Genomic DNA, 17,455 nt, shown 5'->3' with positions numbered 1-17,455 from the left:
TATATTGTGCAGACAATGAAGGAAACGAAATAAAATTTTGGAGTAGAAATTAAGGCCCATGGAGAAAAAATAAAAACATTAAGATTTGACGACGGCAGTTGAAATTGGAAATTTGTGGTAAGGGCTATGGGACCAAACTGCTGAGGTCATCGGTCCCTAGGTTTACACACTACTTAATGGAACTTTAACTTACGCTCAGGGCAACACACACACCCATGACGGAGGTAGGACTCGAGCCTCATAGGGGGGAAGCCGCGCAAACCGTGACATGGCGCCTAAGAACGCATGGGTTCCCCGAGCGGCGACGACGTTGGAATTCTGTCAGGGATAGCAAAGGACCTGGAAGAGCAGCTGAACGGAATGGACAGTGGTTTGAAAGGAGGATGTAAAATGGACATCAACAACGTAAAACGAGGATAATGGAACGTAGTCGAATTAAATCAGGCGATGCTGAGGGTATTAGATTAGAAAAAGAGACACTTAACGTAGTAAATGAGTTTTGCTTTTGAGGAGTAAAATAACTGGTGATGGTCGCAGTAAAGAGGATATAAAATGTAGTCTGGCTATGGCAAGAAAACCGTTTCTGAAGAGAAATTTGTTAACACCGAGTATAGATTTAAGTGTCAGGGAGTCTTTCCTGAAAGTATTTGGAGGGAGTGTATCAATGTATGGAAATGAAATATGGACAATAAACAGTTCAGACAAGAAGAGAATAGACGCTTTCGAAATGTGGTGATACAGAAACATGAAAAAGATTAGATAAGTTGATCACGTGAATAATGAGGAGGTACTGAATAGAATTGTGGATAAATTGACTTGAAGAAGGCGTCGTTCTGAGGCATCAAGGGTTTACCAATTTAGTACCGGAGGGAAGCATGGAGGGTAAAAATCGTAGATGGAGACCAAGAGATGAATACAGTAAGCAGATTCAGAAGGATGTAGGTTACAGTAGTTATTCGGAGATGAAGAGGCTTGCACAGGATAGAAAAGCATCGAGAACTGCATCAAACCAGCCTCTGGACTGAAGACCACAACAACAAGAACACGCGTAATATACGGGAGGATAATACATAAGTCCATTAAATTTCAGTACTCAGTGAGGGAGCGTAGCAAAATTATATTCGTTACTATCACTGACATTCCATTCTTAACTCATCCCCGTCGTAGATACGACAGGCTATATGTGAAGGCTCGGAAAACTATCCAAGTACCTTCCCATCTAATCTAGACCCTTCTATGCCATGTACAGTCCACGAGTGACTATTAGCCTCTACACGATAGGTGACTGAAAGACCGAAACCCTTTCGTGATATTTTGCGATCTGGCACAATCTAGTGCGTATTTCACATATATGATGACAGGCGCAGAGAATAAAGGCTTTCCACAGAGACCACGTTCATCATGTAAAATCATATAAGTAGGAGCTTACAACGTCTGAACTACAAACTTTATTCAGCAAATCGAAAATCGATTCCTTTAGGCAATTTTTCTATTTAATCGATTAATGTGGTTTCTCCTGTAGAAACTTTCGCAAGAGTTACTTGTGAAGATGTTACCTGTGTGTATTGCCGCAATGTGCTGGCGTCGAGACGCTTGTTCGCGAAGTAGAAACTCCTGATGAGGCGCGCGACTGCGGAACGTTGCTCTTCTGTCGGTGCTACGGTTTTTGGGACCAGCAGGTGAAAGTTGTTGTCGAGGTCGCGAATGGATGCCACGTCACCTAGAAGATCTGCAACACAAGTTATATCGTTGTTTAAAACAGAATTTTCCGAAGTTTGCATAACATCGTAATTGTTTTTGAGTCAACGGGTTTCCTATCATTGCGTGTCATTTTCAGTACACAACAGTGACACTCTAGAGAGAAAATTTAATTTTGTCTGAAGAGGTAGCATTCGATGTTACGTCAATTATACAACAAATTACTTGCCCCTCAACTTATTTACCTTTGCAGTTCCACACCGAAGAAGCTCCTTAACAATTATCTCAGAGGAACAACGGTCAGTGGGGAAGATGGGAGATGTCTTTACGGGTAACTTCGTTGAAGATTTCTGAAATTCCTCTCAGTTCTTGGTAAGACGCGCCTCTCACTGTTATTATAAGTGTAATAATCAGTACTGAATAACAAGGTGCAGAAGACACGTATTTATAACTGAATAAACTGTCACAACCCCTGAGGGCTGAGAGCGAGTTTACATTTCAAGGGATGTAGACGCAGTCCAGACCATGCTATGCAACTGAATTTTTGTCAGTAGACTTCAGTGTGAGTTGTATGCTCACCTTTGAGGTAGATGTAGCCCTCCTGAGAGTTGACACCGATGATGGCAGGAACTGCATTGTAATTCCCGCTGGCCATGATGTCCTCTGGGTCCTGCGTGATGAAGGCTCCACCCTCTGCGTCCTCAGGCTCCACTGTCGGCCAGAAGGGAAATGCATCCTGCAGGATCGTCTCCTGGAGGACACGAGAAAACATCGATGAATAATGCTCTAGGTGTACCGGTGAAGGAAGCATGGATCAGCCTAAAAGAATCGACTGCTTCGAGCTATGTTTATTTTCCTATTCTAAAACATAAGTACTTCAACGACAAAATTTTATAGCCCTTAAAAGGCAAAAAGAAAAGTATGAAAATGTATTTGAAACGAGCAATCTGCTGAGAAGTGACTTGTAGACTAGAATCCTTTCTTTACTTTTTTTTACACTTGAGAAAATTATAATTACCCTCGTATTTTGCATCTTGTAAATAATATTGTGTCTGATGTGTCGGTTATCAGTGACGTGTATACGTTTAGTTTGCTTATGTTACGTTACCCCCAATGTATACGCCAAACATGCGAGAGTGAAATGTGTTCCAGGCCAGTGCAACAATACTGAAAAAAGTTGTGACAGGGTCATAACTTCTGACATCTGACTGCACAGATTGGCAAAGTTTTCTAAGCTACAATCAAAAGAAAGACACAAAAAGGAAAATGGCTTTGATAAGACCATGCTGAAGTTGGGCATCGTTGCATAGATGCAACTCTCAATTGAATCTGAGGTGATACAATTGCCACACTTAACTTCAACGTTGTTTCGTTTTTTAGACCACATATGCACTCTTACAACTAATTTCTTGCCTCTGCCGCATCAGAGGTGAGAATCCAACAAATGCGTGAAAATGATTTGGAGAGAAGAACTGAATGGTTCGCACAGAGCTCTGATATGAAGACGGATTGACAAGTAATGGACATTAACAAAATCAATTGAAAGCCAGACGAAAACCCCTCGCGTCCTAATGCTTACACTTAGCAATTACATGAAACATTATGAGATATCTATACAACTTTCTCCTTAGTTTCTGTCGTTGCGAGGTCCAGTCGTGACGGTGAATAATGCTGTCTTTAGAGAGTGCGCGGTCTAGGGAGGTGCTAACAGTATGAAAAGATTGCCACTCGTTGGTAGAGCTAGAAAACGCCAAATTCCTACAACAATATTTCAGACTTTAAAACAGACTAGTACAATGCTTCTTTCGACTAACAGTGTGTATAATCTGTCAATGAATGCATCAAGAGCGTTTGTTCGAAATAAGTTTAGATATGTATGAAGAGTACCAGCAAGTAGTCACTGACAAAAAGTTTTGTTTTTAAACAACATATTTTCAGCAGTCCATTCGCGGCAGTCGAAAGAAAGAGTTGGTCACTTCGAATAAAATTGAACACAGCACAGGTTGTCTGTTGTAAAATATGCTGCGCTTACAACAAGTTACCAGCTTCACTCGAAGGCGATTAATCAACTCGCCTGTCGCCTAAATATTTGGAATTGTTATCTTCAAGGCTTAACAGTATATTAAGCGTGTTAAATTACCAAGTAAATGAAATGGTGACTGCTCTAAATAATAACTGGTTCATGAAAAAGAGTTAATTAAATACAAACTATCCGCAACTATCAGGTGTGCGCTGTTCTGTTCTGTGACACGATCCAACTGCTGTTGCGTGCAACTCGTTGCACTAAATCCAGATTTACTGGTTTTCTGGTTTCGGACTTCTGACTTCTTCGTGTTACACTCTCGTATGTGTGTATGTATGTGTGTTTGTGTTTGTGAGAGAGAAAGAGAGAGAGAACGTGGGTAGGCGGGTGGATATTGTTGGTTTTGGGGAAGGGGACCAAACAGCGAGGTCATCGATGCCATCGGATTAAGAAAGGATGGGGAACGAAATCGGCCGTGCCCTTTCAAAGGAAGCATCCTGGCATTTGCCTGATGCGATTTAGGGAAATCACGGAAAACCTAAATCAGTATGGCCGGACGCGTGTTTGAACCGTCGTCCTCCAGAATGCGAGTCCAGTGTGCTAATTACTTCGCTACCTCGCTCGGTGTGGGTCGATGTCGAACAAGGAACAGACGGGAAGTCGTCAACACTTTTATACACAAACAAGACAACAGACGTTGTAAACAAACAGGTCTACCAGCAAAGCTCATCACAGTTTTCGTATTATCAGTATGAAATAATTGCTAGAGTGGCACTGTAGAATATTAAATCACAAATCACATAGTGCAAAGCCTGAAAAGAAAAAAAAAAAGAAAAAATTGATTTCATGAGAGGAAGGGCAGAATTAGTCAGAAAAGAAACACCTACGTGTCACATTTTAATGAATTGAAAATTGGGACGAGAACTGCAAAAAAATGTTATATTATACGTGATAACAGAAGTGTATATTATTCAGTCAAGCTTCGCTGAAGTTGCTATTAATCTTTATCTTATCCGTACGGAAACTGGACACACCACAAATTTGCAGTGCAAGATTCGTTTCTAGCAGGCATATGCACACAAGTTAGTAAGGATCGAAAGCCCCTCCGGAGAGGTGACTGACCTCTTTGGAGCGCGCGTAGGGCGCCTGCTCGACGAGCATCCTGGCGGGCACGTCCCTGAGGAAGGCGACCAGCTCGCGGCCAGAAGCGCCCTCCGGCAGCCCCAGGTGGCGCGCGAGCCGTCGGGTCCTGTCGGCCACGGGCGCCCGCAGGCTGCCGCTGGTCGACACCGTGCTCTGGCACACCACGCGCTGGAACAGCCCTGCCATGAGGGCGGCCCGCAGTGCTCAGCGTACTTCCGTGGAGGTGGCCTGTTACCACATCGTCTCTCTTCAACTAAGAGCACTAGTACACACTTTTCCATTGTCCCTTTCGCTGCTAAAACCTTGCTCTCTGCATTCCGTGCTGAGGCGTCACTTTTTATGGCTTTACTGATTGCCTAGTTCTGGAGCCCGTGCTGAGGGACGGGGTTCAGTTCATATGAAATACTTATTGTCCGACGTTTCGAAAAATATTATATGGAAAAATAAATTGACTTTTGCGCATCTTACAGTCCGATAGCTTCACTCGTTAAAGAACTACGTTTTCGTTATTCGTCATACTTATTGCAGTGCTTCAAATTTAGTAAAATATTTCTGAAATTTTAAAGTGTTTGCACGGTAAAAACACAGTCCGTAAACTACACTTATGGTTGATTTTAGCTCATACCTTGCAGCGAATGAAATGTAGATCAGGTATCGACATTGCATTTAAAGCTGAGAGCAAAACAATATCTCGTTGATGCGTTATTGGATTTTATATCTGGCAGACGGTCGTGCACGACGCGGCCATTCACGTCCTTGCACATCACGAATCATGTGGTCACAACATTCGTCATATATTACAAACTATTCGTGTTTTCGAAATGAGGGATTTTTTATACATGATAGCACACCATCAAATACATATTTTGTATGATAAATACTCTAAACTCTTTTATTAACGAAGATCTTGAAGTAGCTCGACCTCAACTAGAACACCCAAGCAGCGTGTGTATACAAGTCCACAGCACTTGGGGAACGACGTAGCAAGTTGTGTATAAAAGCCGACAGCTGTGAAACAGCTGTAACAGTAACACCAGCAAGGATAGCAAATAACAGAATTTCACATATTGTGGGAATACAGTACTAGCCAACCCGGCAGTGCTACACAATTTCTAAATATGTATATGAAACGGATATACGACATAATCTCCTCTTATTCCTCCCCTCTTCATATCCCCCACCTTCTCCCCCTCACCCTGTCCGACTCCTCTTTTCCCTCTCTATAGCCATTTCCTTCCCCCTTACTCTGACCGTGTTTATTACTGCTGCACTCATATTCCCTAATACTATCCTAATCATAAGCTGATAAGCCAAAAATACAACTTCCCCTTTGTCTATGAAAAGCGACTGCAAGGTACAAAACAAAAAAGCACATTATTGCGTATACAAGCTTCGTATAAAACATACACAATGGGAAATAATATGTACGGGGGAAACAATTTATCTAGTGATTTAAATACCCCGCTATCGTAGTTAGAACTGACTGCAAGGAAGAAAACAAAACCACAAATTTTTCACAGTAGAGCACAGTACACCATTTTGTCTTCCTCGCAATCTGTTTTAACAGAGAACATGTACATTGTTATTCAAAGAAATCTTAGCCGACGTCCATGAGTAGGTACATTAGTGTCGTATAAGGATTTCGAGTAAATCGAACCAGAGCTTTTTGAGCTGTTATTTAATGTAATCTCAAATGTTATAGTTGGCTTCGGTTTATGCAGACCAGCAATAACATTCAAAAACGACGCTCGACATTTTCATATAATCTCGCTCGCTATTCGCAAACGGGAAAAATGAGCTGGACTAATTTTGTAGGAAATCTAATACAGTAAAACTGTGTAGTCAGAGTTCACGGTATTCGAGTTTTTCAAGAAAAACATACAAAAGTGACCTTCAAAGGCACCTTAACCACATACTCATCACTCACCAATCAGGATTTCTGGTATGTTGTTCGTGGAACTCCCCCTTAGCGCTGCACCAAACATTTTAACTAAACCAACTATTCCCAATAATCGACTTTTTTTGTTTCTAGTGATTAGGCTACTACGCCACCAGTATAGTCGGCTACTTCATTAACATATTTAATTTAAACGTGCACATGAAAGGAAAACGACTTTTGTAAGCGTTATACTAAAACTATTTACTTTGAAAATTAGATCCAAATTCAACCCTTATAAGCACAGTGGTTTGGTCAGAAGGCCTCACTAACACAACGATGTGATTGTTTCGTACCATTCAAATTCAAAAAACTGTTAGGTAAAGTTTACACAAACGTCCATTTTACAATTTGTAAGTGCTCGACTATGCTGGTAGCGTAAAAAAGGCCAATCAGTGAAGACTAAAAAATGTCGAATATGAGAAATAATTCGCGCAGTTGTAAATATTTGTACAGTTGTAGGAGGGAGCGCCACGAGCAACATTCTAAAAATCCTGAACACAGGGGCCTGAGTGTGGGAACAGGGGTGGGTCTGAAGGTCAGTTTTGTAAGTCCTTATTCAATAACTTGAAAACTACGGTCTATAACGGATACGTGTCCCAGTACGAAAGTTAACTACATTAAATTTCCTACAGAGAGGTCCTGTTCATTTTTTCTCGTAGAAACTAAACATAGCGCGTTGTGTGCGAGAGAACGTGAAAATATCGTGCCTGGTGTATGAAGTCAAGCTGTAACATTGCAGATTGAATAAAATGACAGCTGCAGGGTCAGCTGAATAACCCTGTACATACACATACGTTATACATATTTAAAAAATATATAGTTACGTTCGTCCTAATGTTCATTACCGTGTAAGAATTTGATGTAAATCGGTCAAGTATTTATTTTCGGTAACAACGTTAAACGACGACTTGTTTATACAGGGTGGTCCATTGACAGTGACCGGGCCAAATATCTCACTAAATAAGCATCAAACGGAAAAACTGCAAGGAACGAAACTCATTTAGCTTGAAAAGGGAAACCAGATGGCGCTATGGTTTGCCCGCTAGATGGCGCTGCCATAGGCCAAGCGGATATTAATTGCGTTTTTTTTAAATAGGAAATCCCATTTTTATTGCATATTCGTGTAATAGGTACAGAAATATGAATGTTTTAGTTGGACCACTTTTTTCGCTTTGTGTTAGAAGGCACTGTAATAGTCACAAACGTATTAAGTACGTGGTATCACGTAACATTCCGCTAGTGCTGACGGTATTTACTTCGTGATACATTACCCGTGTCAAGATGGACCGTTTACCAATTGCGGAAAAGGTCGATATCGTGTTGATGTATGGCTGTTGTGATCAAAATGCCAAACGGGCGTGTGCTATGTATGCTGCTCGGTATCCTGCACGACATCATCCAAGTGGCCGGACGGTTCACCGGATAGTTACGTTATTTAAGGAAATAGGAAGTGTTTAGCCACATGTGAAACGTCAACCACGACCTGCAACAAATTATGAAGCCCAAGTAGGTGTTTTAGCTGCTGTCGCGACTAACCCGCACATCAGCAGCAGACAAATTGCACGAGAATCGGGAATCAAAAACGTCAGTGTTGAGAATGCTACATCAACATCGATTGCACGGGGAACCATATTTCTATGCACCAGGAATTGCATGGCGACGACTTTGTAAGTCGTGTATAGTCCTGCCACTAGGCACAAGAGAAATTACGGGACGATGACTGATTATTTGCACGCATTGTATCTAGCGACGAAGCGTCATTCACGAACTGCAGTAACGTGAACCGGCATAATATGCACTATTGGGCAACGGAAAATCCAAGATGGCTGCGACACGCGGGACATCAGCGACCTTGGCGGGTTAATGTATGATGCGGCGTTATGGGAGGAAGGATAATTGGCCCCCATTTTATCGATGGCAATCTAAATGGTGCAGTGTATGCTGATTTCCTACGTAATGTTCTACCGATGTTACAACAAGATGTTTCACTGCATGACAGAATGGATCTCCAGCACATAGCTCGCGTGAGGTTAAAGCGGTATTGAATAGCATATTTCATGACAGGTGGATTGGTCTTCGAAGCACCATACCATGGCCCGCACGTTCACCGGATCTGACGTCCCCGGATTTCTTTCTGTGGGGAAAGTTGAAGGATATTTTCTATCGTGATCCACCGACAACGCCTGACAACATGCGTCAGCCCATTGTAAATGCATGTGCGAACATTACGGAAGGCGAACTACTCGCTGCTGAGAGGAATGTCGTTACAGGTATTGCCAAATGCATGAGGTTGACGGACATCATTTTGAGCATTTATTACATAAATTTGTTATTTACAGGTAATCACGCTGTAACAGCATGCGTTCTCAGAAATGATAAGTTCACAAAGATACATGTATCACATTGGAACAACCGAAATAAAATTTTCAAACGTACCTATGTTCTAAATTTTAATTTAAAAATCCTAGCTGTTACCAACTGTTCGTCTAAAATTGTGAGCCATACGTTTGTGACTATTACTGCCCCATCTATCACAAAGCGAAAAAAGTGGTCCAACTAAAACATTCATATTTATTTACGTACTACACGAATATGTAATAAAAAATGGGGCTTCCTATTTTTAAAAAAACGCAGTTGATATCCATTTGACCTATAGCAGTGCCATCTAGCGGGCCAACCATAGCACCATCTGGTGTCCACCTTCAAGCTAGACAAGTTTCGTTTTTTGTAGTTTTTCGTTTGACGCTTATTTCGTGAGATATTAGGTCCGGTCACATTCAATGGGCCACCCTGCATATAGTAGTATAGCTTGTAAGAAGAATAGACGATTGCCTTTTTAGTTGGTTTGTGACGTACAGAGTGACAAATTTACTATACAGAGCTGCCACCTTTGCGAGCAACAATAGCTCTAACGCGGCTGGGCGTCCAGTAGAACTGAATGCAGATGAGAAGAACGAATACGCCTTTGCATGCTGCTTTTACTCCAGCGCAAAGATCATCAATCGTAGTGTCAGGCGAGCTTCTCTGTTGGCAACCCATGACTAGATGAAATCCGTGGGTGAGAGATCTACACAAAATGCTGAGCAACAGTCGAACTCCACCAGTATCGAGGGTATGCCTTGTCTGCATGGGCAACATGCTGTCCTGTGTTATCTTTCTTAAAGACAGCTTCATGGAGACCTGAAAGATTAGGTACAGCGACAGCCTTCAATACGTCAAAATGAACTAACTGCTGTCCACTTTACCTGATGTATGAACCAGATGTGATCGATTTGTTTGCTCCGCCACGCAAGGTGCTAGTACTATATGACGACGATGAATGCAAACTGTCAACATTCGTTCTTCTAAGAACCTCTACACGAACTATATGTGCTGTTCGCAGAACTGGGACTCTAAACATCTACTGTCGTTCTTAGACTCACCACTGTAGGTGAGAATATCTCTGCTGCCACTTGTAACATTATGTAATTGCCTTATCATGTTAAATCACTCACTAATCGAGCAGTCGCTCGGCAAAAGCTACAGTTAGCAAATAATGTTGCGAGAATGTAAAAGGTGAACGACCTGTGACGTAACTTGTTTATTGTCGAAGCACCGTCAGAGATGCAGTGAGTTACTGACTTTGAAAACCGCGGTGCGAAAAACGTACAGAAGAAGAACACTATTACACATTCTTTTGATGTACGAGACTTTCTCGATTAAGAGTTAGTCAGTTATTAATTTTTTTCTTCTCTTGTCTCTTGTAACTTGTGTCGGACGTGCATGTCTTGCCGCCGTATTAATATTGTTAAAAATAATGTTATTTTAGTGTAAAGTAAAAGTGCAATACTAAAAGTGCAATACTGCATAGCAGTAGAATTATTGCGCGACGTGAATGTGAAAAAGTCAAAGGCATTATTTTCATTACGAGAAGAGAAGTGCCAGTCAAAACGGCATCCATGTTAAATCCTTCATTGCAGTGTAAGTTCATCTATTAAGTGCCATATATTCAGAGTTAAATGGAACTGGTGTATGGACTATTTATTTAGTATAGAATCTATGTCTCATTCCTTCATGAAGTTACTTAATTTTCTTTATGTTTCTGCCAAATAGAGAGTTCACAGTCACGAATTCTTTCGTCTAAATCGGACGGAAGTTGCATGCGGCGAAATATTTTCTCCGCGCCATATTCTGCTGGAAAATGGATGATAAACTACGGTCCCTTAGGAAATTCATGTTGAGCTATCGAAAAATAATTATATTTTGAATAGGCATTTACTCTCCTCTGCAATGCAACTTCCGACTGATCAGAAGATCCAACAAGAAACAGCCGCAAACGGTCGGCGTTCGCAAATATGTTTCCACCGCTGATTATAGCTATATGTTACAGCACAAAAGTAAATATATTGTTATAATTAGCGACTACGAACGGGGACACTTATAACTGTATGTTTATGTATACACATTACGTAAGCATATCGTTATACACTTCAAAGGTCACTGCAGCGATGGTCGCCATGATGATTGTGGTGTTCCAAATGGTGTCATATTAATCTTGCTGTAAGCACGATCGAGCAGACAATGCTTCTGTCCTCTCTTTGGAGCTACTCAAGTGAGATTACAAGACGGTGACTACATACTTTCTGAACCCATAGTTTTTATATTTGCAATAGAGTTGTGGAACGATAACCTGCAGCCTCTAAAGATCACGACCCTACCACTGTTTTATTCTGATACGTAATAGTAGATGTTTCCCCTTCTTACACGAAACGTAAGAGGATTCGCACTCAGATACAATTTCTGAGCCGGCCAGAGTGGCCCAGCGGTTCTAGGTGCTACAGTCTGGAACCGCGCGACCGCTACGGTCGCAGGTTCGAATCGTGCCTCGGGCATGCATGTGTGTGATGTCCTTAGGTTAAGTAGGTTTAAGTAGTTCTAAGTTCTAGGGGACTGATGATCTCAGATGTTTCGTCCCATAGCGCTCAGAGCCATTTGAACCAATTGAACAATTTCTGAACGAGAAATCTAGAGTGTAATCTTTCCTAATATACGGAATATTGATGTCGTTACTCCTGTCGGCTTTATACAGCTGCACTGAAAGTTTGATCATTTCGATTTCCAAGTATGTAGTACACTTCACACAGATTTGTCATTTGTCACATAGCGCCTTCATGGTGCTACAATTTAAATATCCAGAAGTGTAACTGCTGACGTAAATTTATGGTTTAATTAGGAAAACACTGCTAAATTCTGGAGTGCCTTTTGAAAAATAGCAGCGTAACCTTAAATTTGAGGTGTCGAATATTTGATGAATGTCGCAAATGTACTGGAGAGACTATTTTAGGCTAACGTAACGTCCTGACTTCTTAGTAAACTGTATAAGTACTTACACATAGTTTCGGTTTACATTCTCTGCGTGTTTTCGCCGTTTTTTGTCGTATTTTGTTAGAAGTTATAATACCGATAAGATGGGCTCGTGGTAAAGCATGTTTTCTTTTAGAAGCTGCGAGAACTCGTCACCTCAACTAACGCCCAATTGCGACCGACTCGTCAGCTTATCGACCTCATGTAGGGATTGGATACCTTTGAAAATGGTGCTGAGTCTATCAATCGCTCGAAGAACTGTAATGTTAACTGTACTGCATGCCGATTCTGTGAACACTCATTTATTTGATACCGTGGGCATGAAGGGTAATCCATAAAAGTATGGTAGGATCACCGTTATTTCCTATACACATAAATGATCTGTCGGACCGGGTGGGCAGCAATATTTGGTTGTTTGATGATGATGCTATGGTGTAATGGAACGGGTCGTGGTGGAGTAACTATAGGGGGATACAAGGTGACAGAATGAATGGCAGCTAACTCTAAATGTAGAAAAATGTAAGTTAATGTGAATGAATGTGAAAAACTAACCTGTTATGTTCGGATATAGAAGTAATAGCGTCCTGCTTGACATAGTGACGTCGTTCAAATATCTGGGCGCAACACTGGAAAGTGATATGAAACCGAACGACCATGTGAGGATTGTGGATGGGAGGGCGAATGGTCGACTTCGGTTTATTGGGGGAATTTTGGGAAAATGTGGTTCATGTATAGGGGAGACCGCATATAGAACGCTAGTACGACCTATTATTGGGTACTGCTAGAGTGTTTGGGACCCGCACCAGGTCGGATTGAAGGAAGACATCTAAGCAATTCAGAGACGTACTGCTAGATTTTTCTACCAGTAAGTTCGCTTAACACTCAAGTATCACGAAGAAACTTCAGAAGGTCAAATGAAAATCGCTGGAGGGAACCCGACGTCGTTTTCGAGAAACACTACCGAGAAAATGTAGGGAACCGGCATTTGAAGCGAACTGCAGAATGATTCTACTGCCGCCAACGTATATTTCGCGTAAGGATCACGAAGATATACGAGAAATTAGGGTTCACACGAGACATATAGACAGTCGTTTGTTCGTCACACCGAAAGCGCGTGGACCAGGAAAGGAAATGACTAGGAAAGGTACAGCGTATCATCAGCCACACACCATGCCATGATTTGAGGATTATGTATATAGATGCAAGTTACATAGACCTTGAAAGTCAAGTTATTATAAAGTGCTTTGACCTTGTAATTATGACACCTCAGGCAATCACAGCGAATCGTGGACTGTGATGCACCAGTAAGAAGTTACAGGAAAGGGATCTCATGCAATCGTGGTTAGAAGGAACAAAATAGATATTGTGTTTCTGCTACTCGGACTGTCTTAATTTCAACTAATGAGAATGGAGGGGTATCCAACGATCTCAACGTGCACCCAGTTACAAAAGCAATTCAGAGCCCTTTGTCCAACTCTCGGGTACCAAGAAATTACGGCAGCCATGATCGGTAGGGAGAAAGAACATTAGGGCAAGTTCTCACTCTTTAATAGGGAAGTCCATCATACTAACAGTTTACAGCCGCTTGCCGTACTCGGCTACGTGACACAGAGGCTCATTTCGCCGACGTTGAAGTAGGTTTCCCCGTGTTTGTACGGGTGGAGGTTTTGTCAAGTTCACATATTTTCTGTTTCGTACCTTTGAACATCTAATATTTTGTCCAAAGTGTAAAGATAGCAGGTGCGATCTTTATTAGCCCAAGCAACAAGTCGTTTCCCACAACGTACACAACGTAACTAACAGAAATAGATTGTACTATTTTGAGACATAGTATGACGTCGTTCTTCCCAGAGGGTGTTGTGGCACAGAATTTACCCAGTATTTTCCCCTATCGTTTTATCCCTCAGCATGCAACTTCAGAAGTCTGCTTCAAGACACCATGTGGACCCTTTGTTTCCTAGACTTTCCCTCCCGTAGGGTGATAACGAAAGTTGATCACTAAATAAGTTGTTGAAACTTTCAAGTTTGATCATTGAAATGGTTCCTCGACAAGGATACAAATTTATAATTTTAATAGACTTGCTTGGAGTCTATATTAAAAATCAGATCAAAAATAATAATTAGTTAGGTGACATGGCATTTATTATGCCTGTCTGACACGAGTAATGACATTATCGTTTAAAATTTTTGAATAGTGGTTCTCCTCAGCTTGTACATAATTGAAGTATTGTTGGAACTATCGACGACTGTTAAAATGAGTTACTGTATTTTTCTACCAGTTTCTACCATAAGCAATCATCCTCAAGTACAGTAATGACAACTTCAGCATTCCCATGCGTAAGGCATCATGACGATTGAAATGAGCATTCTGTGTCGAAATAGATATTATAAGACTGAATACTTCGGAAAATTTATCCTATATAATAAAGCTTGAAATCAAGGTCACAAAACTATGCTCCACGTCGCTATCAAGTACATGTTCATATTCTTTTTGGTGTGTAATTAGCGACAGCTATAATTTTTATTTCTCCTAATAATGTTATCACACCCTTTCCTTACCGTATTTGCCATTGGTTGTATTTAAGAAGTGTGCTATCTCATTCATTCCCTATCTGACATACATACAATTTAAATTCATAGCATAACCCTCATTCAAGTTCTGCATCAATAGGCGGAACTCGTCTCGAGCTTTTAAAACTAGCTTGTAAGCATCTCAGTCAGTATAACTCTTCCCTCTTATTTTTTAAGTTTTAATGACAAGTACACTGTTTTTATTCTACCGAATTTTTTATTTGTGTGCAAAGGCCACCAGTTCTTAGGTACCTCAAAATTATATGAAAAATGCCGTAAACTTGCACAGAATGTTGCACACCAAACTCCTTTTTTAACGTTGAAATCACACTTCAGGTAATGGACAATATTAAGCACAACTGACTCAACTGATTACTAGTCACGTTGTACAAAAAACATGTTTTACACTGTAAACTACAGTTTATGCAAAGGGCAATATTAAACACGGTAGATGATTAAAATACAGTAATTTGAGCTATATTGTTATAGTGCTGAAGTCTGTGAGGTAAGGAAGGTAAAAATATGAAATTGTATTGTGTTTTAATTTTGTACAGCTTTGAGGTTGTTTATTGACATGTGGCGCGTTGATCATCACGTGAAGTTTACAAGTGGGGATGTGCTCAGCTGCAATTGATCATTTAGAACCAGCAGGGGATTTTGAGCTAAATGTTTGTTTACCTCACGTGCTTCATACAGGATTAGTTTTCTTCCTTTGTTGGCTGTCTGAAGTACTTCTGTGTACACTTTGTATGTATGTTTTTCCTTCAGTACATGCTCGGAAAGATGGAGTCTGACTTACATAATCTCCAGCTGCGTCCGTGTTCAGTCAGCCTAGTTGATATACGCCTGCCTGTTTGACCAATATACAGTTTGTTTCAGTCTTTGCAAGTGATTTTATAAACACCGCTATTACTTGATAGATCTGTTCTGCCCTTGCTGTTAAATAGGATATGAGCTGTAGTGCCTCTTACATAAAATGAAGTTTTCTAACTGCAGGATCTGAGAGTTTTGGCTAATTTGTCTGATAACGTCCTTAAATAAGGGGTAGTACACTAGATATAAATGTTGCTGTGGAATGGGCGTACAAACGTAGGGCAACATTTTTCTTCTTTGTTTCTTGCGTTGAACGTAGTTAATAAAGGCAGTGGCTAGCGAATGATAGATTCAATCGGTTTAATGGTGTCTAATTCTGCCTCAAAATTCTGTTGCCACTGGTATGGATGTAAGACGATGCACCACGGAAAGAAAGGCAGCACGTTTGTGTGTTATCGAGTGTTGTGAACATGAGAGGTTTAGCGCGTCTATTGTTGTCGGTTTTTTCTGTAAATTTTGAAACAATATGTATTTTCAGTGAATCTGTCTTGAGGTTTAAGAAGTCAGTTTCCATGGTGAACTGTATGTTTTTCTGTTGTGAGTTTAGAAATACTAGGAATGTGTTCAGTTGTCTTCTGGTGGCATTCCACAGACACAGTACATCATCTACATATCTTTACCAAAATCTAATATTATCATTGTGAGGTTCATTATGTAGGAAATATTTTTCGAAATTGTCCATGAAGATTTCTGTTAAAAGACGGCTCAGGGTAGACCCTATTATCAAGCCGTCTAGCTGTATGTATAAAGTACCTTCAAGTTATGAATTACTTTATTGTAAATATTATTCTGTGTCCAGTTTTATCTTCCCAACTTGTACAGGATTGACACCTCCTCTGTATAGTAATTCTGTCATAATATTGAGGCATTCATTGACTGTTATGTCTGTAGATAAGCTGCTAAGTTCCCTCTTCGATTAAATAAATTAAATGAACAATTTCTGCTTCTGTTTGTTGTAGGATTAATTTTATACCTGTAATAAGAGTTGAGCTTTGTTGTTTGGGGCACTGTTGCGAGATTCCTTTCTTATTGACATGACATGAAAAACTGATTCTAAGGTTTTCAATGGAATAAACATCGTCAATATTATTTGTGTCGGCAGGAAAGGGTGAACTTGTTCCAGTTGCTTTCTCATTTATTTTTTTTGTTCTAGTTTTACAGAGAAGGTGGTGTTACTCGAAGACAGTAAACCTCTTGTTGAAACACGCTTGGTATTAAATTTCTGCAATGATTTATCTAATTAAGACGATGTTGTAAGAGGATTCTTACCTTTCGCCATGGGCGACAGCATCATGAGGTGGCACGCCCTGCTGCCGGCGCTCTCTCCAAATATGGTGACGTTGTGGGGATCGCCACCAAAGTTAGCGATGTTCTCACGGACCCATCGCAAGGCCATGACCATATCTTTGAGACCCATATTACCTGGCACCACGGAATCTCCTGTCGTCATGAATCCTGTCCACAAAATAAGAATAGATCGTCGTTAGTAGCTTGACATAGATGCTGTCAAGGAAGGAGTGAGGGTGCTAACGGGAGTCACGGAACACTGTAACAATGATGCAGTTTTCATAACAGCATGAAAACCTGGAAGTGTCCTGGCCTATGAATCTTCTACTAATGAAGCAGTCTAAGGTGGAGACAATCTAGGATACTCTTAAAGATAACATCCGACAGGAGGAAAATGTGATAACGGTGTAGTCAAAGTGTTTTGAAATGTTTACTCCTACCATCAATGAGACAGGAAATTTCAGAAATAATCTTACCTTTTTAACCAGTTACTTTTTTTAAGTTCTCTAATCTTACTACTATATACGAGGTGCATTCAAGTTCTAAGGCTTCCGATTTTTTTTCTCCGGACTGGAAAG

The 17,455-nt window shown here is 40.8% G+C and overlaps 1 protein-coding gene across 2 annotated transcripts in view; it reads right to left on the bottom strand.

Moving 5' to 3' along the window:
* LOC124777077 (putative inactive carboxylesterase 4) overlaps window positions 1-17,455 on the bottom strand; it is a 70,418-nt gene that overhangs the window by 17,755 nt on the left and 35,208 nt on the right. For both annotated transcript variants that reach the window (XM_047252353.1, XM_047252354.1), the window contains exons 4-7: window positions 16,860-17,045; window positions 4,844-5,043; window positions 2,278-2,449; window positions 1,557-1,729 (exon numbers count right to left, since the gene is read on the bottom strand). In XM_047252353.1, coding sequence (XP_047108309.1) covers window positions 1,557-1,729; window positions 2,278-2,449; window positions 4,844-5,043; window positions 16,860-17,045 — 731 coding nt within the window. The remainder of the gene's footprint in view (window positions 1-1,556; window positions 1,730-2,277; window positions 2,450-4,843; window positions 5,044-16,859; window positions 17,046-17,455) is intronic.

Source organism: Schistocerca piceifrons, chromosome 2 (genome assembly GCF_021461385.2).
Source record: "Schistocerca piceifrons isolate TAMUIC-IGC-003096 chromosome 2, iqSchPice1.1, whole genome shotgun sequence".
Taxonomy (NCBI): Eukaryota; Metazoa; Arthropoda; class Insecta; order Orthoptera; family Acrididae; genus Schistocerca; species Schistocerca piceifrons.
Note: the sequence above shows the minus strand (reverse complement) of the source record. Positions and strands in the feature narration are given on the sequence as shown.